Here is a 27980-nt window from a genome sequence, read left to right on the forward strand (position 1 = left end):
ATTATATATATATTATATATATATATATAGGGTATGGTCGCGTAGGGTTGGCCGAAGGCGAGGAGTACACAAAGTTGAAAATCCCAAGTCAGAGAAACAAAAACACGGAAGGTTTATTTTCAACGTTTCAGCAAGAGTCTTGCCTTCGTCAGGAATGGCGACACAGTTCATGTGTGACGCGTTTTATCCAAATCCTTAAAAAAGAGAAAGGGGGAGGGGACAACATTTGGAGGTTACGAGAAAGCATGACCAAGCATGGGGACAATACAAAAAAAAAAAGGGGGGGGGGGGGAGAAGCAACTAGACCGGACAAGATGACGAGGGTTTCACCAGATAAACATACAAAGGGCGTATAAGTCAACAGGACTACAGTAGAAAGAAAGTGGTAACAATGCATGACCTAAATATTGTTCTCAATGCAATATGAGGAGTTAACGAACGGGAGCTCTTGGAATGGGCCAGAATACAGAACTTAAAAAGAGGGGAGGGGGGGGGGGGGGGGGAGAGAGACACGGACACTGGTTATACCCTGTTTTCTAGCCTCAAGTACGGCACCACTATATAATAGAGTCTGTAGAAGTTTGTGTTCAACACTCTATTACGCCTGGCACTTATTGTCTCGGTTTTGATAGCAATTCGATTGATGCGAGCGTTCCGGGGATTTCGTTTATGCCTTTTTCAATTGTGTTGAAACGATAAATAAGATAAGACTCGCGTTGTTCACGTTCTCGGTTTGACTTGAATCCTGTCTCTAAGAGCGTAACCGTTAGTTTATCGAAGGAGTGTTTTGGCAGGCACACATGTTTTGAAAGAGGAAGATTTGGGAGAGATACTGCGTGCGCTCTGTGGTTGTTAAAGCGCAATCTAAAAGCTGTTTCGGTTTGTCCTACGTATTGCATGTCGCATACGCTACACTGAAGCAGGTAAATAACGTTTGATGAACCGCACGAGAGCTGACTTCGGATCTTGATATTGAATTGCGAACCGGTGCTGCTGGCTGTGCTGGTTTCTCGCATTTGTTTGCATATTAGACATTTAGTTTTCATGCAGGGTTTGCATCCATTATTAGACTGTGACAGATATTAGACTGTGACAGATCGACGATCGCGCAACTGTGACAGTTGCGCGATCGTCGATAAATTACGCCAGGTGCTGAGCACCTGGCGTAATTTATTGACGATCGCGCAACCTCAAATATACCCTAGTGAAATCTAAACTAAATCTGTCACAGTCTAATAATGGATGCAAACCCTGCATGAAAACTAAATGTCTAATATGCAAACAAATGCGAGAAACCAGCACAGCCAGCAGCACCGGTTCGCAATTCAATATCAAGATCCGAAGTCAGCTCTCGTGCGATTCATCAAACCTTATTTACCTGCTTCAGTGTAGCGTATGCGACATGCAATACGTAGGACAAACCGAAACAGCTTTTAGATTGCGCTTTAACAACCATAGAGCGCACGCAGTATCTCTCCCAAATCTTCCTCTTTCAAAACATGTGTGCCTGCCAAAACACTCCTTCGATAAACTAACGGTTACGCTCTTAGAGACAGGATTCAAGTCAAACCGAGAACGTGAACAACGCGAGTCCTATCTTATTTATCGTTTCAACACAATTGAAAAAGGCATACACGAAAGTCCCGGTACGCTCGCATCAATCGAATTGCTATCAAAACCGAGACAATAAGTGCCAGGCGTAATAGAGTGTTGAACGCAAACTTCTACAGACTCTATTATATAGTGGTGCCGTACTTGAGGCTAGAAACAGGGTATAACCAGTGTCCGTGTCTCTCCCCCCCCCCCCCCCCCCCCCCCTCCCCTCTTTCTAAGTTCTGTATTCTGGCCCATTCCAAGAGCTTCCGTTCGCTAACTCCTCATATTGCATTGAGAACAATCATTAGGTCATGCATTGTTACCACTTTCTTTCTACTGTAGTACTGTTGACTTATACGCCCTTTGTATGTATATCTGGTGAAACCCTCGTCATCTTGTCCGGTCTGATTGCTTCTCCCCCCCCCCCCCCCCCCTTTTTTTGTATTGTCCCCATGCTTGGTCATGCTTTCTCGTGACCTCCAAATGTTGTCCCCTCGCCTCCCCCTCTCTCTTTTTGAAGGATTTGGATAAAACGCGTCACACATGAACTGTGTCGCCATTCCTGACGAAGGCAAGACTCTTGTCGAAACGTTGAAATAAACCTTCCGTGTTTTTGTTTCTCTGACTTGGGACTTTCAACTTTATATATATATATATATATATATATATATATATATATATATATTGTAAGGCTCTGGATGGATGGATGGGTTTAATACAATGAATGAAGTTTGATTAAGATGGTGCGTCCACGGTGACCGTTCGATGCAGATCCGAGAGAGCTCAGCACGTGCACTGCCGTCTCAGCCCCGCTTCTTCTTTCTTCCTGACAGTATACGTCCCTCGGGGAAAAGGCCGGTCCACCGGCCTTAGATGTTATGGGACTTGACGGTAGTAGGGTTTGAGTCTCGCAATCTGGACGATATCGGTTGATTTAGAGTGGTGGTGGTGCAGTTTATGTACAGGTGTGATTTCGTAGTATGTGGAGGACAGCTTACGAGAGATTCTAAATGGGCCCTTGAAGCGTTTCTCAGGTTTTTCTGACCTTCCAGTCTGACGAGAAGGTGTCCAGACAAGAACCTCGTCGCCAACATTGAAGGAGACGGGAGGGTGGTGCTCGTCGTGACGAATGATCTGTTGTTGTTGAGATTGCAGGGTGCGAATGCGTGAGAGCTGTCGAACTTCTTCAGCATGAGAAAGGACATCTTGGAGGTATGTGTCGAGAGAAGTGTCATCAATGTACGGTAAGAGCGTGTCAATGGTGGACATCGGTTTCCGCGCATATAAAAGATAGTAGGGTGAATATCCTGTAGTAGCCTGCCGGCTGGTGTTATAGGCATATGTTACGTATGGCAGAATAGCGTCCCAATTATCCTGGTCATCTGTAAGGTACATCGAAATCATATCGACTAGGGTGTGATTCAGTCGTTCTGCCAAGCCATTCGTTTGTGGATGGTAGGCAGTGGTTATATGATGAATCGTGCTTGCGAGGCGGCAGACTTCTTGAAGGGTCGCCATGAAGGGTGTTCCTCGGTCCGTGATAATGGATTGAGGAGCGCCGTGTCTTAGAAGAATGTTGCATAGAAAGAAATCTGCTGCATGAAGGGCTGTCGCTGCCGGGAGCGCCTTTGTTTCGGCGTATCGTGTTAGGCAGTCAACTGCTACAATTATCCAGCGATTTCTTGCTTTTGTTTGAGGAAAAGGGCCAAGGAAGTCAATTCCAACGCGTTGAAACGGTTGGCGGGGTGGAGAAATTGGCCGGAGAGGTCCGGGAGGCGGTTGTGTGGGCCTTTTTTTGGTTTGGCATAAGTGGCAGGCTCGCACATATTTGTTAATTGTTCGCTGCATGCCGGTCCAGAAGAATTTGTCACGAATTCGAAAGTACGTTTTAGAAAATCCGAGGTGCCCGGCTGTGGGATCGTCATGGTGAGCTTGAACTATGTTTGTTTGTAGGTGACGGGGTACTACGAGAAGCCATTGTCGTCCTTGGGGTTCGTAGTTGCGTCTGTAGAGAACGTTATTTCGAAGAGAAAAGAGGCGGACACGTCGGTGAACATACTGAGGGCAAGATGTTGTGGAACCTTGCAAGTAATGGATCAGTGGCCTGAGAGAATTGTCAGTGAGCTGCGCTGATGCCATGTCGAGATTATGAAGGGTTGCCGTAATGTCTGCTGTGTGGCGCTCATAAGAAAGGGGCGCGTTGTTGGGGAGAGGACACCGAGATAGACTGTCGGCATCGAGGTGTCGCTTGCCTGATTTATATACAACGGTAAAGCGGTATTCTTGGAGTTTCAAGGACCAGCGGCCAAGGCGTCCTGAGGGGTCTTTTAGGCTGGCAAGCCAGCATAGCGCATGATGGTCGGTGACAATACGAAAGGATGATCCATATAAGTAAGGACGAAATTTGGAAATTGCCCAGATAACTGCTAGGCATTCCTTTTCTGTTGTTGAAAAATTGCGTTCGGCTTTCGTGAGGGTTCGGCTAGCATATGCGATGACACGCTGCTGGTTGTTGTGATGTTGAGCAAGAACAGCACCTATTCCCTCTCCACTCGCGTCGGTTCGAATTTCGTTGTCCTGACGTTCGACGAAGTGACCAAGAACAGGGGCTGAGGTCAGCGCATTTTTTAAGTGTTCCAATGACTTATGTTGATCTGGGCCCCATTGAAAAGAGATGCCATTGCGCAGCAGTTGATTTAAAGGTTCAGCAATGTAAGAAAATCGATGAATAAATTTTCGAAAGTAGGTGCATAAGCCTAGAAATGTCCGCACATGTTTGACGTTTTGTGGAACAGGGAATTCTGATGCGGTTCGTACCTTTTCAGGATCTGGGCGTACTCCATCGGGACTGACTATATGGCCGAACACTTTGATTTCCTGGGCGCCGAAAGTGCACTTTTTGCTGTTCAATTGGAGTCCAGCAGTACAATGCATTCAAGAATTGGGCGGAGTCGTGAGATGTGTTCCTCAAATGTTGGAGAAAAGACCACAATATCGTCGAGATAACAGATACAAATATTATAAGATAAGCCACGAAGTAGAGCATCCATCATGCGCTCGAATGTGGCAGGCGCATTGCAAAGCCCGAAAGGCATAACGTTAAAATGGTAAAGGCCATTATACGTTATAAAGGCGGTCTTAGGTTTATCACTAGGGGCAAGAGGAACTTGCCAGTAACCACTTCGAAGGTCCATTGATAAGAAGTAGGACGAGCCTTATAGCGTGTCGAGTGTATCGTCAATTCGTGGCAGGGGGTAGACGTCTTTTTCCGTGACTTTGTTCAGGCGGCGATAGTCCACACAGAAGCGTCAGGTGCCATCTTTCTTTCGAACAAGGACGACGGGGGACGACCAAAAACTGGACGAAGGCTCGACCACTCCTTTTCGAGCATGTCGTCAATTTGTCGTTTAATTATTCGACGCTCTGCGGCAGAGGTTCGGTACGGTCGGCTTCGAAGTGGGTGTGAGTTACCGGTATCAATGTTATGTTCGACAAGCATCGTTCGGGCTAATGTTTGGGCGCTGAAGTCGAAAATGTCTTTGTCAGAGTGGAGTAGAGAGTCCAATTTCTGAAGTTGGTCTGGAAGGAGAGCTGCGTCTATCATCTTATGTCTGTGTTCGGTGAAGTTATTGTCGGTGAGGGACTTGGTATTTGCAGCAGTAGGGACAAGTGTAGCGAAACTTTGCTCAATATGCATCTGGAGTGTGGCGATGCGACTGCCTCGAGGAAGTACCTGCGACTGGACTGAAGTGTTGGTGATCCAGATGTTACATTTATCTCTTGCGATGGAGGCAAGAGAATAAGGTATGACGATTCCTTTCCTTGTGAACGTAGCATGAATAGGTTCGATGAGTCCGAAGGTTTCATTGACTGAGTTCAGAACAATGAGAGTGGCAGCAACGGCCGAGTGAGGTGGCAGCAACAGGTCATAGTGTATATGAAGGACGGTAAGTGGGGTCTCAATATGTTCCCGGATGTCGACTGAAGAATTCAGATGAATTTCACGATTTGCACAGTCGATGAAGGCGGCGGTTGAAGAAAGAAAATCCCAACCAAGAATGACGTCAGCGATGCAGGTGGTGAGTACAGTGAACATGACAATGTATCGGTTGTCACCAATCCTTAAAGGCCGGCCCGCAAGCAGAGAGAAGGAACCCGACCCTCACTTTCCTTCTCGCCACTGTGAAAGGAGGAAATCGCCTCTCGTTTCCTCCTTGCCATTTTCCGATTTTTGTTTTTTGCCAGTTGCCTGTTTTCTTTTTTTTTTTTTGTTTTTTTGTTTTTTTACAAGTTTGGGGTGGAGGAAATGAAAGCTTCAAGGATTTGAAAAGATTATCCAGAAGCCAGCCGGCACACCTGCGACAAGGAGCTGAACCAACCGAGTAGCTGTTTTGAGCGAGCTTGGCACTTGCTCTTCCCAACGAGTTGCATTGGCTATTTTTAGCGTTCGTTTGGAAGACGATTCTTTGCTGTTGTGAGAGCACAAATGCCTTGTTCTGCTCAAAGAAGTAATCATTGAAGTATAAATTTTAATATAAATATCTGATTTGGCATTTTTCGTTGTTTAGGCGGGTTCATGGCGACAACGGGAAGTACGAGCGGCGTTTTCCGTATATCAGGGATGGCGCTCCATAGACCAGTGGCTCTGAATCATCATGGTTCGTAAACCGGCAGAGGTGACGGAGGATCCCATCCGTAGTGGGTCTAGCCCTTTTCGGTGTAAAGCGTTTTGCTGTAGGGCATTTCGGTGCGGACTTTTTGGCGCACAGACATTTCAGTGTACGGACTTTTTGCTGCAAAGACTTTTCGGTGTGGGACTTTTCGGTGCGCGAATATTTCGGTGCACGGATGTTTTGATGCATGGACATTCAACGCTATGGTTTGCTCGCCGGTATCTCTTTTCCAACGTACGCAGACACGCTTCACATCGTGTTTGTGCGTTGAGTTGATAGAGATAGTCTCCTCTATAAGGTTTTGGCTTTATTATTGGTCCTGCGTGTAGGAAACGACCCAAACAGCAAGACGTTTGAAGTTGTTTGTGTATTCAGAACAATTTTGAATATCTTCAAATGCGCCTCCTCCGCGTAATCGCATAGCTCCGATTGTTAATAATAAATTGTGATGACCTCGCACCACAAAAACAAAACAAAACAATGTTATTATCGCTTGTAACTCATTAGGGAATAAAGTAGGCGTGTGCGGGTACAAAATAAGTGTAATCAAATCAAATATCGATTTGAGTCAAGTAAACAAGCCGAATTTGGTGAATGCTAAATCTATTTTATTTGGTATCAAATGTTTGCTCATTCTCGTACGAAAAAAAAAAAACAGTTACCACAGATCATATACAGAGTATGATCTGTGGTCAACGTCTCTCTCCATGCCGTAATGATGTCGCCGGACGTAAAGAACTGCCTTACAATCGTGCTTATACAGGGCGATTTTTTTTTAACGACTAGACATTTTTCTAAAAAAGACGTCAGAGTTACGCAACTGCGGTTTGTGCCTTATCTGTAGTCATCAAAAACACCAAATCATTCATTTTTCAAGAGATGTAGTGGACGTGAAGTGGCTCACGGCGTCCTAAAAAGCCTAATTTGAACGCGAATCGTGTTACCGCAGTCTTTTCGGCCACCGCACTCCTCGCCCTTCTACAGTGGCTTTGTCACAGCGATGCGCATGATTTGTCGCGTTGGCTTCATGGCGTTAGCCTGTGCCACGCTGAGATGGAGCCCACATAAAATCAGAACTATATTTATAGCTATGAATAGTGTACGCGTGTTACATCTTTCTAAGAATGGAAGGTTTGGTGACTTGCGATTATGGCCAACAACTTTCTAAATACAAGATGCCGTTTTCTTTTCTAATTAAAAGGTTAATTAGCGAATTTTAGGCAATCGGTCGGTTTTAGTTGCGTTCGTTATTGAACCTAATCCTCGCCTGGCCGCACAAACCGCAATGGCGCTAATTTTCACTGGACAATTTGGTGGCTTTCGATTACGCCCAAAAACTTTATCAATCAACTATCTCGTTTTCTTTTATAATCAAAAAGTTCATGAACAAATGTTAGGTAATCAGTCGGTTTTTGTTGCGTTCTTTCTTGAACCCAATCTTCGCCTGGCCGTATGGCTCACATCCACAAAACGTTAATTTCCACGTTTTTTCTAATATCGAGTAGGTGAAAACAACAACATCAACAACAACAATAAACGTCGTATATAAAACAGAGGGCAGTTCTTTTCTGATATAAATAAAGCGTGGGGCACGCGTCTTGCATGCATCTCCTTTTTTTTTTTTTTTCCGGCCTATGAAAACAAATTTCAGGACATTCGAAATTGAGTTTTATGATGGGGCGGGCGCTTTATCACGGGGTATTTTGTCATGTTTCATAAGCTTTATTACTAATCAGAAGGAACCCACGCGAGCCGTATTAGGTTGCAAACAGCTAATCGGGTGTTTCTCAAGCAGCTCTAGAACTTTCCGATTGACATTTTGGTTCTTAATACATCTAAAAAAGTTTGGTACTTAGTCCTAAACATTTAATTTATTAAGCATAATTAAAATACTGCAACTCTCGCAAGACGTCTTCCCAAAACATAAAGTTGGTTTCATTGGCGTAAAGTGGCTGCGTCTTTCATTTTTATGCTTGGTCTTTAAAGATTCGTGAAAAGCATTCGCGACCTTATCTGTCAAGCCGCGTACGCGGACAGCGCGGCCTCCTCGGCAAGTTGTTCCCTCATCGAAGACGACAATGAATAAAAGGTACGATCAAAATCTTAATGCCTGAAGAAAGCGCAAGTTTAAAATAATTCTAAGGGTGTCAGTTGATTTTATTTCTACCATATTCAAATTTCAACACTCGTCGCGGGCAGCATGAAAGGAAGCACTGCACTCTTGGCGCAAACCAGTGCCCAGTCAACGGTCCTACACTCAAACACGCATCACCACCCGACCCGTTTGAAAAATAAATAATTTCCAGTACTTCTGGTAGAAAAGGCGAATTTTCTACTGAGCGTGATATTTTGTGGACCCAAAAGTCCTGTAGCCGAGATCGGCAGTTCATAGCTTCAGGAAGACGAAGAACGACGGATGCATTATTTCCCGCGGAAGTACTGTTTTGACTTTGAATTCCACATAAAATTGTATTTGCACAAATTGTGGCACGATACCGAACTTGCTTGATTACTTTTCTTTTAAAGACAACATAACCAGGCATAATCTACAGATATTGCAGAATTCATTTTAATTGGCGTACAGCGCAAAAGACAAGTATGGACATAAAGAACACAGTAGAGCTCTGCATTTCTTTCCGTACTTGTGGACAGTTAGTTCGCACGACTATATTCAAAAACTGCCAAATCGTTTAAGCCTACCCCTTTTTATAGTTTTTTTCGTAGGTGAATTGTGGCGAATTCCGGCTGGGTTCGGGTAACGATCTCGCTCGTGTTCAAGGGCACATTTCGGCATGATTTCCCGCTTGGTGACGACGTTGAGCTGACCGCTGTTCCGCTTCTTTTCTAAGTAGGCGGGGAACGCCAGACGGCCTAAATTAGCCAAGCAGCCCCAAAACTTGCGGGAGCACACCTTCCGAACTTCTGGGTTTTTTTGGAGATGGGCTTCGCCCACCCTGACAAAGCCCCAAACAATTATGTAAGGGCTGCAGAGGCTATCTGGGCATTCCATTTCTTCATCAGCGAACAAATGCGAACAGAAGAGAACGATAACTTCGTAATACCTACTGTCTTTTAATAAATGGCATAATATGCTACTATTGCAAGTTGCACTATTTTACGCGAAGAAAATTGTGATTTTGCGGTTCAATCTCCGTGTTTCCCGTTCTCTTTGTTGATACGCAAGATATTTGTCGGGTGTCAAGTTTTCAGTTACATTTGTTGACAGAAACTAAATGCACGTTTGGCCACGAAGAAATTTTTTTTCAAAGGCTGAAGATAGATGAAATATACCATAAACCGTTTCAGTTTTTATGGAAGTTTTTTTTTACTCTTAGTAGCTTCAACGAGGCGGCCGTCACTCTAGAAAGCACCTGTGGTACGAACCTATATATTATGCCCCAGAAATGGTCAGACTGTGTCCCTCTGACTGCAATATCTTTGACTTGTAATTACTCATGATTATTAGTTTGTACAAAAAGCAAAACAAAAACACAATAGTGATACAATCACTCTTCAGTGTGCCGTTGTTAGAACGGCAAATTTTCAACTCTGTGGGTAGAGCTCAAAGTTCGGATAAAAATACCTATCTTTTTTCCTTTTGCTGTGATGTTCAATTTCCGTTCACTCGAGAAAAATATGCGGTGTTGTAGCGTGTGTGCCCGCATGCGGAAGTATCTGAATGTAAAAGAACTTGTTGTTGGGCTAGTTGGTGTTGACTATCTGAGTGTTTTTTAGAACTGCAGAAAAAGAGCAAAAAAAAAAAAAGAAGAAAAGCGAGCCAGCCCGAACCCTTCCGAGCTCATATCCAGCCTGCCTAACTAATCCCTGGTTTTTGGGATTGAAGCAGAGAACCTTGAAGGGTTACAGAGATTTTGTCGGGGGGCCGGTAAGCCCATTAGCAGTCGTGCGAGAAGGCCGGAAAAAGCGAGGAGGAAAGGGGAGGAGGAAAAAAAGAAAAGAGGAGGAATCTTCTGCCACGCTGAAGAAAATTTTGGGCGCCCGCCTTTAAGTGCGCTGTACAGTATCCGAGAGGGCGCACCAAATCACCATTGCCCATGCGGAGCAGGTGGCCCTCAGATAGGGGCTAGAAGACTTTTCGCAAGTGTCGACGGACGTTCTCGGGAATGCACGACTTTGCTGCGCCAGTGTCGACTAAAGCAAGAAAGTTTTGATGTCCAATTTCCACATTCAAATTCGTTGGTCCCGCAGAAGGAGGGTTTTTCGGATATTGTTGAGATGCAGCCTGACCTCCATTGTCGATGCAGGCTGCGGTTTTTAGTTTGACCGTTGAGACGTCGGAGGGATGGGATCAGTGAATGGGGAGATAGAGCGGCGACGACGAGGGTAGGGCGACGGTGAGCGACCACGCCGGGGTGAAGGTTGCGCGGCAGGGCTGGTTGAGCGGTCATGAGAAACGAATCCAGTGTTAGTGTTGTCGGCGTAGGGTCGCGAGAAGCGGCGAAAAGGCGAGTTATCGACTTGCCGGTAATCATAAGAAGGACGGTGGTCTTCGAAGGTGTTGCGGTCTCGACAAGGGAGCATGGATGGGGGGCTTGTATCATTTAATCGGCGCCGACAGTAGCGGAGGACGTGGCCGGGAACGTGGCAATAAAAACATATTGGTCTGTTGTCATGGGTCCTTCAGACATCGGCTTGACGGCGTGTTTGAGGAGATTGTCGCGGTCGTGGTGCATAGGAAAGTGGAAGTTGCTGGTATGTGCACAGGGGTGTTGGCGGGTGTGCGGCGGGGGCATAAGGGGGAGTGCTGTGCGTCAGGGGCTCTAAAGCAGAGCGAAGTTAATCTCGGATAGCTGATTTGATGTCGTGGCGCTCATTGGATGGCTGGGATGCAGGCAAAGGTGTGCGCTGCTGCCCAAGAAAATATCTTAGTTCTTCGCGGATGATTGTACGTATCAGGTTCGAGAGGTTTGTGTCGGTGTGCGAAGCAAGAGACACCTCAGGAAGGCGTTCGAACGGCCTCTTGAGTATTCGCGCGTTGTCGAGCTCTTCGTACTTCCGACATTCAGACACCAGTTGAGCTACGGTCGGCGGAGACTTGGGGGCTACGATGGAAAATAATTCCTGTGAGAGCCCTTTGAATAGGTGGCGGATCTCGTCAACTTCGCTCATCTCGGGGTCGACTCGGCGACACAGTCGGAGGACATCTTCGATGTAGGCGGTTGACGCTTCTGCTGTGGACTGGTACCCGTGTTGTAGTTGGTCTCGAGCCTTCTCTTTGCGGTGTTCGGGTTGACCAAAAGCGTCCGCAAACGCGGTTTTGAAGGCGTCCCAAGAATCGATGGTTTCTTCGTGGTTGTCAAACCATCGGAGCGATGTGTCTTTGAGAAAGAAGACCATATTGGCGAGCTTGAAGGAGTCGTCCCATCCGTTGTGTTGACTGACGCGCTCGTAGTTCTTCAGCCAGACATCCACGTCTGAGTCAGGAGAGCCCGTAAATATCTGAGGGTCTCGCTGTTGATGTTTTATAGTCACAGCGGGTGTAGAGCGGGTTCCGGTTGTGTTACTTTCTTGATTAGCCATGGGCGGGCGTTGGGTGGTCTGTCCACTGCGTAGCTCCAGGTTCGGGGGTGGCGAGGTGTGGCGAGGGGTAGGAAACCGCTGACCTCTACCAACCTGTAAGGCTCTGGATGGATGGATGGGTTTAATACAATGAATGAAGTTTGATTAAGATGGTGCGTCCACGGTGACCGTTCGATGCAGATCCGAGAGAGCTCAGCACGTGCACTGCCGTCTCAGCCCCGCTTCTTCTTTCTTCCTGACAGTATATGGGGAGGATGCCCCTTTGTGTGAACAGTGTGACAAACCTCTAAGTGTTCTTAATTTTCTAATTGAGTGCCCTTTCTATGAACGGAAACGCCGATCTCACTTCGCACAGTTATACAGAAAGCACATTCCCTTAAACCGAATGTTGTTATTGGGTGATGAACCATTCGTAGCTTACAAGCAGGTTTTTAAGTTTTTAGAAGCTATTGGTCTTCTACATCGACTGTGAACTTCAAAGCTTTTCACTTATGTCCATTTTTGTTTGTGACATTATCCGATTCATGTCTCATTCTTTTATTTTTTACCCTGACCACTAGAGTCCTTTCTTCTCACTTTCCCTCAATGCAATAGTTTCCTTCTTTGGCGCTCTTTGGCCTTAGCAGCCCTTGCGCCATAAAAACCCAATCCAATCCAATCGAACCGTCGACACGGAGTGCGGCAGCCGTGACCGCGCGCTGAGCTTACTAGTTCAAGGCCACTCAAGCCAGGACCAAGGACGTCATGAAAGAGGTTATTTTTTGCATGTTTTTGTGATTTTAATTTGCCTATAACTTTTAAAATAAAGCGAAAATTGAGAAATGAAAAGTTTCATTAAGTTACTACGTTCAGTGCGCTCAGGTTCGGTGCAAATTAAAAACGAGTAAAAAAGTCCTTGCAGGGCTCCTTTAGGAATAGTCTATATATACCTGAAATAATTGATGCTATTTCCCATGGAAACAATAGGAGCATTTTTTCATCGCGCATATTTGCGTGATCTCACAATTTCGGCTAATGCACCATTGAATGAGTTACTGTACTTGCTGGATTAAAATCAGCCTTGGATTAAAATGAGCCTTGTTACCAAAGGAGTTTATTAACGTTGAAGCTTGTGCTGGTTGGTATACATACATAATAACAAATACAGCGCGGAAACGAGTAAAAAGACAGAACTTTGTCCTCCTCTTCGCGCTGTTTTTGTGATTACCAAGACAAAATATGTAATTTTCAAACTCAAAGTAAACCTGATGATCGCAATATTGCTTTTCAATTTGAGAACTGTTAAGCGCGTCTTTGTTTATGTCTGTTCAGGAGCCATTATTGGGGAAACCTTAAAACGAACCCTTCATTTAAATTAAATTCATTCGAGGATCCCTACATCTGTATACTTGGTAGGAATTCGAGAGCAGAAGCAAACCTTGAATAGTTATTTACTTTACTGAAATAAGGAGTACGCTGTACTCAAAACCTTCAGCTCATGGACGGCCCACCACCATTTGCTTTAATTGCCATTTCCTGAGCAATATAAAACTAATCGAAAATTAAACTTTTAATTTAAATCTACAATGAGGTAAAATGTCCTTCTTGGGTGGAGTCCTTCCTAGTTACACCGAATACAATCTTTGTAAAACAAATAAAATAGCGCAAAAAAGACGAGGACAAGAAGTACACGGGACAGGAGCTAACTTTAAACTAGTTTTATTCAGGAAAAGCAAACATATATATACACACGACAGGCAAAACAGCACCACGTAAAAGTTAATTTTTACCCGATCATTCAAAAACTGAGATTCATTACTATGATGTACAATAGAAGTGTTGCTGACACATGCCGTCCCACTTTTTCTGATAAAGAAGGTTTCCAATAACTCTCGAGCGACCGTCTCTCGGCTTCTCCCTAGTATCCTTATCTGCTGAACTCGCGGAACACAACCACACGTGTTGCAATGGCGGAGGTTTCTGTGGTGGAGACCGCGCTACAAAAAATGAAGGGGTTGAAAAGAAAAGTCCCAACGAGGCAGAGAACAAAAAGACCAGATGTTATTTCGCACATCCACAAGGTTGCCCATAATCTGAAGAAGGTTGCAAGCAAGTACGGTGTTCCCGTTGTGTTCTCTGCCCCCAACAAGTTGGCTGCATTTCTGATGAGAAGGCAAACGCACCATGTGCTAAGAAACACGTCACCCCTCACGAGGACTGCACAGTGGGTGTGGTCTACGAAATCCTACTGAGTTGTGGTAACGTATACATCGGCCAGACGGAGCGCTGCATCAATGAACGAGCACGGGAGCACGCATTATCAGTAAAAACATAAATATGGCTCGCATTTGTCTATCCATTGCAACACGTGCGGCTGTGTTCTGCGACTTCAGCAGATAAGAATGCTAGGGAGAAGCCGAAGAGACGGTCGCTCGAGAGCTACTGGAAGCTTTTTTTATAAAAAAAAAGTGGGACGGAATGTGTCAGCGACACTTCTATTGTACTCCAAAGTAATACATATCAGTTTTTGAATGATAGGGTAAAAGATTAATAAACTTTTACGTGATGCTGCTTTGCCTGTCGTGCGTATACATATATGCTTTGCTTTTCCTGAATAAAACTAGTTGAAAGTTAGCGCTTGTCCTGTATACTTCTTGTCATTGTCTTTTTTGCGCTATTTTATATGATTCACTAAGATGAACCAACTAGCCCAACAGCGTACCCTACTAGACTAAATACAATGTTTGACATGGCTCTTATAGAATATACCTCAGTCAAGAACAAACTATGGAGCTAAATAATTGGCATATTGAACAGCTTCACGTAACAAACAATCAGCCATTTTAGAAATGATTCAGGACTGTGACTGAAAACACAACTTAAAAGATGGTGACGACGATGGCGACGCCGCTTTATGCGGAAACGGGCGCCTAAGAGCTGCACTCTATAAACAAACAGCAGAACGATACCTTTATTTAAGGCCCACGGAATAAATTGTTTTTCAAATCATATTCTTTGCTTGGTCGATTTGAAGGATGTACCCCGTGTTTACTTTATTGAATTGTATTCCAGTGCCCCTTCATTGTCAAGGATGAGGGGGGACGAGACGATGAATAGCTGAGGAAACTGGAGGGTTAATGTGGTGAGCTCGCGCCAAAACAAAATGTTCAATGATGGGCGCCGCAGGCGTCCATGTCTGCGAGGAAGAAGGATCGAGCCCTAGCGTAAGACTGATTTAGGGATCTTTTCTATATGTTCTAGATTCGGGTCGCTTCTAAAGTAGGGGACATAAAAACTGTCGAGAATGTACCGGGACGTTTCATTGGAGCAATAAATCGTAGAATAAAAACTATCAGTGGGAGCCGCGCGCGCTGCCACAAGGCCACGCACGCCATACTATGTTCAAATCGGTACAATCATTCTAGAAAAAAAAAAAAAAAAAAAAAAAAAACTTATTGTTGGCTTCTTGTTATGAACTGGTGCTGCACGAATTATTTTTCTCAAATTTTTTTTAAATATCGTTTTGTCGCTGCCTGCTGAGCGATGTATACACATGGCCTCGTCAGGCACAACAATTCTTCTTTTTACCACGTTGTTCTAGGAATCTAGATCGTGCGCAAAAATGCTCGAAAAGCCGGGATTCAAGATTACACAGCAAATACCCCCGACTTTTACAACAATGTCAACAATTTATAAGTAGACGTTTCGTCTCCTATGCGGGAGACATAATTGGTGCAGCCAAAGAACACCCGACTAGCAACCAGCAACCAAACGCTTGCTTTGTCCTTCTCTTCTCTTATGAAGAGGACAAACCAAGCCTCTGATTGCTGGTAGCTAGTCGGGTTGTTCCTAGGCTGGACTGATGATGTCTCCCGCATAGGAGAAGAAACGTCTACTTATAAATTGTTGACATTGTTATGGAAGTTGGAGGTACTTGCTTATTATAAATCTCGTGTCTGAAGAAGCGAGCAAACACGCCATTGCCCGAAGGAAACCATTTAAAGTAGCCTGTGTCAGGCTGAGTGCATTCGTCCCTTGTGGCCCGATGCAGGTGAGCGACATGCGCAGCTGCCGCTTCGAGGCGCCGTGCCGCTCGGGCGAGGACAGCTGCGCCGACTCGCGCCTTGGGTCGGACTCGGAGCACTCGTCGGATGCCTGGGCACCCCGAGCCACGGAGCAGCACGTGCTCGCGCCGTGCGCCTCCCTCGGGGGCGTGCGCCGCTGCCTGGCCTGGGCCTGCCGCGCCTGCAAGAGGCGCACGCTTGCCGTGGACAGGCGCCGGGCCGCCACGCTCAGGGAGCGCCGACGACTGCACAGGGTCAACGAGGCCTTCGAGGTGCTCAAGAGGCGCAGCTGCGCCAACCCGGCCCAGAGGCTGCCGAAGGTGAGGGCAGGCTCCAACGGCCACCAACTGCCTGCTCGAAAAATATGCCACATACTTAACTATACTTCAGCGGCGTCAAAGACAGAGTACAAGGTGCTTATAGTCGTTTCTGTAAGGTAATGTTCGTGTATTGTACCAGCGATTCATAATTTATAAATACAATAATCCCCGGAGATGGGGAATAAGGGGGACAAAGGTCAAACACAAATCTCTTAACACAGCTGGGTGACTGGTGCGGGACTGAAAAAAATCCTTCTGGTCCTGGTATCGAACCAGGCACCTGTCCATTTACATTGGAAAGCACCGCCAACTTAACCAACCAGGAGTTATACTCCAGTACAGTAAACGGGTTTTGACAGCTGCCACCGGCCTAACACCAGCAATGAACGGCCTGCTGTTGAGGTTATGATGATAATGTTATTAATACAAAGATGCAAGCGAGCTTGACAAGAATGACGATAATAGTCCCTGGAGAAGGACGATAATAGTCCCGTTTGCTGTACCGGCGTGTAATTCCTGGTTGGCTCAGTTAGTAGAGCGCTCCAGTGGAAATCGGCAGGTCCCTGGTTCGATACCAGGACAAGGAGAACAAAGGAACAACAGAAATCTCCAAATAAAGCTAGGTGACTGGTCTGCGACCGAAAAAATCCGCTTGGTCCTCGTATCAAACCAGGAACCTCTCTTTTTCCATTGGAGCACTCTACAAACTGAGCTAACCAGGAGCTAGACATCAGTAGAGCAAGCGGGTTTTGTCAGCTGTCACATTTGCATTAATTGCAACATCATGATAATAATCCCTGGAGAAGAAGAACAAAAGGGAAAAAGGCCAGACACAAATCCCTAAACAGATCTAGATGACTGGTGTGCGACTAAAACAAATCGCCTGGTCCTGATATCAAATCAGGGACCTCTCCATTTTCGTAGAAGCGCTCTGCCATCTGAGCTAACCAGGAGTTAGACGTCATAGAGCAAACGGGTTTGAACAGCTGCCATCAGTCTAACCCCAACAATGGTGAAGGTCCTACATTTTAAGGTTATGATAATGCATCTAATGCAAACGGGGCAAGAGAGCTGGACAAGAATAACGATAATAATCCCTGGAAAACAAGGGGGACGAGAGAAATAATTTTTTTACTAATGAAGCTCTTAAATGTGATGTCTAATAATACTTTGGAGCCATTTCACTCTGTGAACGTCGTTGGCCTACGAGAGCTGTGGAGCATTACCACAAATGAATCACCAAGAGACACACGAAAGCACTTCACCAAATGTTTTACTGTATATATCATTTTGAAACGGTATTGATGATTGCTGTGTGATCACTGTGATATACACTAATGGATTCCATTACAACTTCGGTGAAATTCTTTGCAAAAGATAAATCTACACATGACCGATGGCGCTCGTCATAGGCACGTTGCTCTTGGGGAGTCCTAACTATACGTGGCCTTCCCATAGCAACTGCAGAACACAATGGGATGCTCTGCTCGGCAGCTGCGGCTTTTATATATGTAAAGCAGTGACGTCATCCGACTAGAGCAGGAGAGGGCCCTTTGTTCTCTGATGTATCTCCCTTAACACACGTTTCGACGTATTTCCTTCTAAAAATGAATATCTAGGTGACGAGGCGCATATGCCTTTCCATAGGATAGAGCGCTCTTACATGCAATTTCTGACTTGTTTTTTGCACATTTATACCAAAAATGCATGGAGTGTTAGTCATATACAGCTTCGATGTAATATAAATATGCTGTACGTTTGGAGAAATTATACTTCTGGTTGCGTTGTCGTTGCCGTCACGTTCGTTTATTCAACATTTATGGCACCATGGCCAATGTGACGCATTGCACAGATTCACAACGAACGTTTTCAATTTAGAAGTAATTAAGTACAAACTAAACCTGAAATTGATATTCATTGTAAGCAATATTTGAAGTTTAAAACGACCTTGCATCTTGTTTAAAATGTGACGTGACAGATGTCACTGCGCTCTCACTTTCGTTCGCTGTTTTCTGTAGTTCTATATTAAATCCCGTAATAGCCGCGGAATCAGCAGGTGCGTCTCCACCGGGGCTTCCTTCGTCAGCTTCTTTCCAGACAGTGTTTCCAGAACAATCTGCTTTTGTAAACGAAACGTGACAAATTGTGCTCAACGTGTCCTGCAAACTTCGCTTTGAGTCTCCGAGCGAGTCGTACAGAGCGATCGTCGAAACAACGTCTGAGCTGTGGCGAATGCGGAAGAAAAGTGCCACAGCAACATGTCCGGTGTCGCCGGCAAAAATAGGTTTATTCCTCTGTGCCGCATGCCTTCATTGGCGTTGCAAAAATAACAAAAGCAGCTTCATCTGCCACACGTGCTTCGTCAGTCACTTCCAAACAGATATCTGTGATGTATGTTAGTAAAGCTTAGAGTAGTTGATATGGGTACTTCTAAATCCGACACGCGAGCCCAGGCCTGCGAGTCCATGCAGGCGAGACATTTAGCAAGGGTGTTAGGTTGCAGTCGGCGTTCCATTGTCCAGGGCCCAGGCCTACCTGACCCGTTGCGTGACGTAAAAGTCTCCAATTTTTCGTGGGGCACAAAAAGTGAAGCGAAGAGTTTCTGCGGAGCCTGCTCCCGCTCTACGTGTAAGGTCTTTGTGTCAGCATACCGTGCCATCGTACCGATCCCACTCACAGAATAGAGACTGAACAGCTGCGCGTCAGCCTCGGTACGTCAAGCGGTTCCAACCACGATCACCAAAAATACTTGAACTGGCCCAGTAAATCGACCAGAGAAGTCAGAATTTTCTCAAACTAATCAGACAAAAACGTTTCATTCGCACCGCGCCCACGCCGGACTTTCAACCAGCGCCGTTTTAACTTGCGCACTGATACACGCCAGAAAATCCAGGTGACGTCACTTTTAAACTGGACCTAGATTCGGTGTGGCGGCTCGTAGCCATCGGCTGCGGTTCAACACAAGATGAAACGAAGGGGAATCCATTGGGCTTAGTTGGTTGCGCGTCTACAGCAGCAAATATAGCGGTTCTGCTACGGCGAAGGAAAGCGAGGGCTGCCGAGATGCCGGATTCGTCGAGAGCGCAAAGACGGCTCCCTCCGCAGTCTCGAAGGTGCGACGAGAGATGGCGGAAACCTGCCAATTCAAATGGGCCCGAGGCTTCGCGCTAGCAACTGCTTCCCGTGTCGACGATGTATTCTGGTTATTCTGGGACGCTGGGGAGAAAGAGCGAGATTTTGAAATGTTTTCTTCGAATGTTCAAAATGATTTGAAAAGGAGGCAGCATGGCTGGTTGCTTCATATCGACTAGTCTCTTCAGATGGTTATGGTGTACGACTTTCGTTTTCTTTTTTCTGTTTTCGTTGGATCCGGTGAACGCGGTTGGACAATTTCTTGGAGACGACATAGCCCTTAGAAAAATGTCCTATATGAGCCAGATAGTTTTCCCAAGGAGTATATTAGCATATGAGCAGGTAAATATATGGAAAGGGGACTTTCTATATGACCACGTGTGGTAACGGATATGCCCAATTATGGTGTCAATTAAATCCATAAATGGCTATATGTAGTCGACTATATGGCATGTTCTCATATTTAGTCTAATATGTCAAAATATTATACACCCATATATAACATGTATTTTTCCCATATTTAGACTTATATGAAAATATTATATGGTCCTTGTCTGACTGCATTTTTTATAGAAAAAATAACGCCAGATATAGGAATTTATAGAAAATATGACATCTTGACAATTCTAAATTCTAAATTTCAATTCTTATTAAAAAAAAAATCCTTGTCTTTCAATCACTGCTATATCTCCACGCGCAACGGCATCTTGCGGAAAACCCCAATCTGTTTCTGACAGTGGTTTGATTAAAAACTTACAAGCATGGATTTGTATCTATTCCTCGCGTATTTTTGTCTGAAAAATTTAAAACTACAACAAGAACGTTGTTTCTATTTTAATTGCATATTTTATTCCCTCTCGCACGCACATGTTTCTCGAACATTACAAAAAAATGTTTACATGCTCGTTTCGTTCGAAATTTCTTTCGTGACTTTATCACCAAAAGGATAAATCAAAATGCAGCTTGGAAGAGCATAATCAAGTCTAATGAGTTGTTTCTCATTGAAGGTGATGTGACATTTAGCTAAACATAAATAAATTCCCTAATAAAAAATACTTTAGCTATTGCGATTCGAAAATTTTGGTTAGGGTTAAAGGGAAGCTGAAGGGGTCCTTGAATTCGACCAGACAGTAAAAGTTGTAATGTAAGCGCCTTAAAAATTATGCGTCTTAAGTTTTATTACGATCCTATTAAAAGGAGCGTCGTAGTAGCCCATTAAAATTTGGAGGTAGACACGCCCGTTGCGGCGCTCCGAGGGTAGCAAACTTAAGGTCCCTTGACACTTCTTTTCCAAGTAACGACAACCAACACAAATGACAAAAGACATTCCGCTGGAACAAAATGGCGGCATTCGGCTCAAACCTCTACTGTGCGTTCACTTCGTAAAACCTGCACCGTCACGCAGTTGACGCATCAGAATGTGTCGCTACTTGCTCTTATCTATAGGGACTTTAAGGAAACTAGCGAAATCAGCAAAAGTGACGTGACCAGCGGGTGCTCGGCAATAGGCTGGCTCGGGGATGCCGACAATGACGACACGACGTTCCGGACAGATAACAAACGGCAAAGAGGATAGCCGCATGCATGGCAGCAATCGCTGCGAGTAGTTTACAAAATAGATGCACGTTTACGTTCACTTCTGCCCAAGAAATGTGCGATAACAGAATTCAAGGGACAGAGAGCTATTGGCGAGGAGATGGAACTATAGGGGCGCTACGTCCTGCTTGTTTTCCTCGGAGTTCTGTGTTTACCGACACAAGACACGCGCACTGGACTATTTACTTCAGCCTTCTCCATTGAGCGCGGGGCAAAGATTGGGCATGACTCTTGCCCAATTGTTTGACTGCGTCCACGTTCGGCTTCACTGGTGGAACACAAGCGGAACGCTGACGCAACATTGGGCTGCGGGGGGTCAAACGCTGCGTCATAATCTACGCTCTGGTTGTAGCCATTGGCCTAGATCTCAATTTAGTCACTAGAAGCCCCTCGGTTGGATCCCTTTCGCGATAGATGTCCGCTCCTGACTCAGATTTCTTAAAAAGTACTTCAAATTCCCTTTAAGTCTAATTAACACATATGTATACCTCGTGCGCTCAGCTGCGCTGTTAAGCCGCTTGAAGGGTTTAATGGCAGCTTTGGTAGGCGACTTTATGCGACGAGGCCTGCCAATGCTGCCCTTTTGAAAATAATAAAAGAAAAAGAAACACGTTGCATTTTAACTGGTAATAGCAGAATTTGAACGGCACGTACTGTTGTTGGAGTGGCAAAATTGGAGATCACGCTACTGCAATGGTTGTTTCGCTCCGGCAGCTCGAGGGAGATAGACGTGCTGCGCCGAGCTCCCGCCCGCCTATCATTTTATTATCAAAGTGATAGCGGCGCCTGCACTGGAAGAAGTGCCGGTTTGCAGATACCCGAAGGACCGGGCAAAAACTACTTCCACCGAAAGTCCTCACCGCTGCGGACCCCCGGAAGCAACCTTTGACTGGGTGAGCCAAATTTTCACCAGTTTTGACCAAAACCACTAGAACGCGGGGAAAAGTAGCTAGACCCAGCGAAGCCTACTTCACCGGCGCGCCGGCGGCGCTCTTCGCCGTCGAGTGGGCGTCCGGGGGTCCCTCCCCACCCCCCGGGCTACCCAAGCATGGAGCCGACTGGACAGCCGACTGATGTAAACACCATGCCCGAACTCGAGGATATGGACGAGGTGCAGGGCGAAGCCCATACCAATAATACCCCCGGTAATGACGAGCCGCAATCAGCGGAGGAGACAAACTTTCCGCCCTGGATCAAGATACTTAGCCGGAAACAACAAAGACTTCAAAACCAGGCCTACCGGAAGACTCTAGAAGAATCTAGACGGAACGACGAGCAACCACCCCCTGGCAAGATGCTAACGGGCGCGAAAACCCGCCAGACGTCGAAACCGCGGAAGCGACAGCTCCCACCGCTACCGATTGAGGATTACAAAGTGGTCGTCCGGCCCTTGGATGGTCTGAACCTCGGAGCTTGGGGCCCCGATCAAGTCTACCGAGCCATCAAGTTGGCGGCGAAGCTCACTCCTCTCGAGACTGCGGAAATCAAGACGAGGCTCCGTAAGGACCAGAACTTGGCCGTTGTGAGCACTCCAAGTGTCGACACGTTGGAGCGGCTTTGCAATATCTCCTCCATCGCACTCGGAGAAAAGCAGTTCCGAGTAAAACCTTACGCCGCCATGCCGGACGACTCCTGTAAGGGGGTCATCTCGGGTCTCACATCTCGGCCCTCGTCCGAGTGGCTCACTGAAGAACTCAATGCACGGAACACCAACTACATAGTCCTGAACGCTCGAATGATGGGTAGTACGACCTCAGCCATCATCACTTTTCACGGACTCAGGGTTCCCCGCCTAGTGTATATCGATGGCGGCGAATTTGAGTGCAGGGTCTACAGACCCAAAAAACAAGTCTGCACTAAGTGCCTAGGACTAGGACACCGAGAGGACGTGTGCCCTCAGCCTGAAAAGCAACGATGCTCAAAGTGTGGAACTGAAGGCAGTGCCATGGACTCCCACGAATGCGAAGCGAAGTGCGTGAATTGTTGCGGGGCTCACCCGGCTACGGACCCTCGATGCCCCGCAAGGCAGCGAGCACCGTACAACAAGTCACGCGTTCAGAAGTACCTGCAGCAACAACAACATGGCCGCCATCAGCAGGGAAGTCAACGGCCCCAGCACGTGGCTTCACCGCTTCAACCCGGGCAAGCGACCCAGGCTGTACCCCCCGAGGAGCAGTGGCCACGACTACCAACGAGGGGATGGGCGAACCAAAACCCGTACGCTCTGCTGGCCTCTGAAGCACTCGACAGCAGCCCAACGTCGACGGGCCCTCAAGGTTCAGACACCCGCTCCGGATCCAAGCGGGCCCGGAGCAGATCCAAGGCGAGATCTCGCTCCCGCAGCCGAGCCCGATCCCGGTCGAGACGGAGGATGCAGCAACAACGGTCGGCGCAGGAAGCTGAAACCCGAAAATCAAGGAGCCCCGGTCCAGAGGCCCCGAAGGTGAGCTGGACAGGGCAGCAGCCTCCCACTCCCTCCCAATTCCCCGCATGCCCCCCTTCTCCCGCTCCTAGATCCAGCGTTAGGACACAACACCACACACACAAACAAAACACTCAGCACACGTTCATTGAAAGCAATCCTTGTGCCACCGACACTTCCTTCTTGGACACCTTGAGGCGTGAACTCAGGGCGGAAATGCAGAGCTATCGAGATGAGCTCCGCATGATTAGGGAGGAGATGCAGAGATCTAGGGAGGAACTTAAAAAATCTAGACTTGAGCCACTCGGTCTCAGCGAAGAACTTAAACGCGAAGTAGCCAAACAGATCGCCGAGGCCAGACTTGGTATTAGCAAGGAACTGGATCACATGACCACTACACTCAAAGGGGACATGCAGACTGGCATGGACAACGCCCGTAGACAAATCCTTAAGGAAAATAGAGCCCAACTCCCTGAGCTGGTTCGAGACATTCTCTCCGCGATGCCTCGACACAGGCTCGGGGTAAAGAGCCTCAAGGCAGCGGGACACCGCTCGTCCGGAACAGGGTCTCCCCCAGTTACGCACTTAAGCTTATCCCAGAACCATCCCCAGAACTTTACTCAGGAACAACACAATGGAACGGGACAGTAACAGAGTCAGAGCGGCGGACCACCCGATCCTCCGCAAACGCCCACCCAGTAACATACGCGTTTGGCAGTGGAACTGCAGGGGCTATCGGCGCAAGCGCGGGGCGCTCACGCAGTTCCTCGCCACACTCGACGAAAAACCCGAAGTTATCGCAATGCAGGAAACCGCGTGTACACCGGCACTCTCGGGATACGTGACTTGTGCTTCAAAACCGGAACACGAGGGCGTACCTCCGAGGGTAGCCACTCTCGTAGCCAAACATCTACCGTTCATTCCACATCAGTTAGAAAGGGTCACTGGCATACCATATGTCTTTCTCGAGTTGCTCCCGCAGAAAAGCGGACAGAGCAGTCTTTTCGTCCTTAATTTGTACAGTTCACCAAGGGCGAAAAAAGACACCTTTGACGCAATCTTTAGAGACGCTATCGCCTTAACCAAACCGAGCGAGAACACGCTTCTCATAGTAGGGGATCTGAACGCGGCCCACCCGGCATGGGGATATTATCAAGAGTCGGTGAAGGGACGAAAACTAGCCACGGCCATAGACAGAAATCAGCTTACGCTCCTCAACGAGCCGGATCAGCCCACGAGGGTAGGGAACAGCGCGAGCCGCGACACGTGCCCGGACCTCTCCCTCGCCAGAGCGAGAGGCCCGTGCACGTGGACCAACCTCCAGGAGAGTCTGGGCAGCGATCATTTTATCATTGAAATTCAAGTTCCAGTGCAGGCTCATCGTAGACACAAGAAGGCCCTGCGGTTGGTCAACTGGGACTCGTTCCGCCAGCTCAGGGCTCAGACAAACGCCGAAGAGATAGATGAAAACGTACCATTGGCACAATGGGTAAGAAAACTCCACGCCGACATTCAGAGAGTAACCAAGACAGTTCAGACGACGGACAAGGCGCCCGTCGTCGACCCGCATCTTCTTCATCTATGGGAAGCCCGGCGTGGCCTAACTAAAAGATGGAGAAGACAGAAATATAATCGGAAACTAAAAATTCGCATAGCCAAAATTACCCAAGAAGCCGAGCGTTATGCAGAGGAGCTCACCCAATCTAATTGGCATAAACTATGGGACAAACTACAAGGTACCCTAGGAACTAGGCAGACCTGGAGTCTGCTCAAGAGTCTGCTTGACCCCACAAAGACTAGGACCGAAACCAACAAGGCTATAATAAAACTTGTTCATCAAACGGCACACAACGGGGAGAACGCCTTGTGGGAGTTCCTAAAGGAACGTTACATCGCATCCGGCCCCAGACCAAACTACCGCCCATATCCCCACGAAGAAGCAGACCATCCGCTGGATCAGGACATATCTGAATACGAAGTTAGGGGAATACTCACTGGCCTAACCCGCAATAGCGCTCCCGGAGAGGACGGAGTCACGTACAGGATTCTCAGGAATCTGGACGATGCCTCCGTTTCGGCCCTCACATCATACTTTAACAGGGTATGGAGTACCGGTGTCCTCCCACCGGAATGGAAACACGCCGAGATCACCTTCATCCCAAAACCTGGGAAGGCTCTCACGCTAGAAAACCTTCGTCCCATTTCACTAACATCGTGTATAGGTAAGCTTCTGGAACACATAGTTCTCAGACGCCTTCAATCCCATCTCGAAGCTAACAGATTTCTTGGGGACACAATGTTCGGGTTTCGACAAAATCTGTCAGCACAGGACGTCCTCCTACAGCTCAAAGAGGACATCCTAGACTTTCCTGGAAGAACGCAGACGAGAGCGGTACTCGCGTTGGACCTTAGAGGAGCTTTTGACAACGTGTCTCACGACGCCATTCTCGAGGGCTTGACCAGAGCACACTGCGGCAAAAGAACTTACGATTATGTCCGTGCGTTTCTGACGGACAGGACCGCTACTCTAGGGCTGGGAGATCTTCGCTCCCAGCCCATCAAGCTCTCGGGGAGGGGAACGCCACAGGGTTCCGTCCTTTCGCCGACTCTTTTTAATATAGCCATTTCAAGTCTCCCGACCCTGCTGGGGGCCATCCCTAACGTCAGGCATGCTCTGTATGCAGACGACATCACCATCTGGACAAGCAAGGGTTCGGATGGTGAGATACAGGACGGACTTCAGGAGGCGGTCGAAATCACTCAAAAGGTTGCAGAAGCAGCAGGACTAACTTGCGCCGCCGACAAGTCTGAGCTTCTACTCATTAGAAGCAAACCTTGCACTAAAGCAGATGAAATTTGTTTAAATCTAAATGGAGAGAAGATACCCACAGTCGACAGACTCAGAGTACTCGGCCTACATATTCAGTCCAACGGCAAGGCATCCTTCACCGTGCAAATGCTTCGCAGGCAATGCCAGCAGATTGCCCACCTCATACGAAGGGTGGGCAATGGACGTGGCGGGCTTAAAGAAGCCGACACCGTGAGAATTGTCCAGGCTCTTCTAGTAAGTAGAGTTGTCTACCATTGTCCTTTCCATAACTTTAAACGCAGAGAGATAGACACTCTCAATACGATCCTCCGAACTGCTATAAAAACGGCGGTTGGATTGCCTCAGCATACATCCACGCAGCGCCTTCTTCGACTTGGTATTCATAATACTATAGAAGAACTGATTGAGGCTCAGGCTGTTGGACAGCGTACAAGACTCAGCTACACACAGCCTGGAAGAAATCTCTTAGCCAGGCTCGGCTACAAACCGCTTAATAAAGAACAGGGCTGCATGCGGCTAAAATCTGTCCCACCGAGCATTGCGGCTAAAATACGAGTTTTGCCCCTACCAAAGAACATGCATCCCACTCTTAATGCAGGTAGACGCCTCGCGCGTACCCGCTACCTAAGGCTCAAGTATCAAAACGACCCAGACGTCTGTTACACTGACGCTGGGGAGTACACTTCCCCACGTGAGGCAAAATGCATAGTCGTCTGCGACTCGCTTGGACGAGGTGAAGCGATAGCGTCTCTCGCCGCTCCCACATCGATCGCGGAGGCCGAAGAAGCGGCAATAGCATTAGCCGTAGCACGGATTTCGCGTAAAACTGAAAACACAGACAAGACCTGTACCATAATCACTGATTCACAGCCAGCGTGCAGGGCGTTCGCGCGATGCGTCGTCTCACAACGAAGTGGGCACATTCTAAACACAGTTAATCAAAGCTCACTACCCGCAATCCAGATAGTCTGGACTCCTGGACATACCTCCCTCTCTGGCAACGAGAGTGCGGATGCACTCGCCCGAGAAATAGCCGGCCGGGCGTTGCATGGGGAAGGGGAGGCACCGGAGAATCACAACATGACCACCTCGAACTTACGCACAGAGCCAACACCGCTACACACGTACAATCAAATCACGGCATTTTACAGATCACAGCGTAGAACACTACCCCCTCCGCACAGGGACCTATCTAGGCAGGAAGGGATTGAGTGGCGACAGATACAAACACACACTTTCCCAAATTTGTACCACAAGCATCTATTTTTTCCTAACAGATACCGGGGCACCTGCCCCGGCTGCCAATCCCCCGAACCTTCCCTTTTCCACTCTACCTGGGCCTGCCCCTCTCCACCGGGGCAAGGCATCCTTCCCATCCCTGACCCATCCTTTACCTCCTGGGAGGCTGCGCTGTCTAGCGCAAAGCCCGAGGACCAGCGAATGCTGATCTCTCGGGCTAAGCGGATAGCAGAGGCCAACGGGGCCCTGGACTAGGGGCTCCCGACCAGAGAGAAAACACTCCTGCCTTTTCCCTGAATAAAGTTTTTCCTCCTCCTCCTCCTACTGCAATCTGAAAAAAAAATAAAAAAAAATAGAAAACCAAATGCACGAAGTGGATAAGGGAGCTCGCCAAACTGGCGGCTTAATGGTCGAAACTGCTCGAACAAAGCACAAACTGGACAAGCTGAAAAAAAGAAGAAAAGAAAATGGCTTCGCCATATCGGTGGTTGAACTATCATTCTGTCGGTTGAGTCGGTGAAACTTCTAGCTAATCTGGTAGATGGATTGTGAAACGTTTCAAACTGCTAATCGACCTGAAGTTTTTTT

At 47.2% G+C, this 27980-nt stretch overlaps 2 protein-coding genes across 6 annotated transcripts in view; both read left to right on the plus strand.

The window, feature by feature from the left end:
• Positions 1-27980, plus strand: part of LOC8033199 (transcription factor SUM-1) — a 305941-nt gene that overhangs the window by 12473 nt on the left and 265488 nt on the right. For all 5 annotated transcript variants that reach the window (XM_029991553.3, XM_040217851.1, XM_040217856.2 and 2 more), the window contains one exon: positions 15841-16173. In XM_029991553.3, the coding sequence (XP_029847413.1) occupies positions 15841-16173 (333 nt within the window). The remainder of the gene's footprint in view (positions 1-15840; positions 16174-27980) is intronic.
• On the plus strand, positions 21678-27713 carry LOC115332845. The gene is made up of 2 exons (XM_040217874.2): positions 21678-23344; positions 27431-27713. The coding sequence occupies exons 1-2, from the start codon at positions 21950-21952 to the stop codon at positions 27533-27535; spliced, it is 1500 nt and encodes a 499-aa protein (XP_040073808.2). The 5' UTR covers positions 21678-21949; the 3' UTR covers positions 27536-27713.

This window comes from Ixodes scapularis, unplaced genomic scaffold (genome assembly GCF_016920785.2).
Source record: "Ixodes scapularis isolate PalLabHiFi unplaced genomic scaffold, ASM1692078v2 PGA_scaffold4__175_contigs__length_147842914, whole genome shotgun sequence".
NCBI lineage: Eukaryota > Metazoa > Arthropoda > Arachnida > Ixodida > Ixodidae > Ixodes > Ixodes scapularis.

Bases quoted from the DNA above. Each gene is read 5' to 3' on its own strand.
- LOC115332845 (XM_040217874.2), top strand. From the start codon at position 21,950: ATGGAGCCGACTGGACAGCCGACTGATGTAAACACCATGCCCGAACTC. The intron at 23,345-27,430 runs GTGAGCTGGACA...TTTTCCTAACAG, and splicing joins CCGGTCCAGAGGCCCCGAAG to ATACCGGGGCACCTGCCCCG.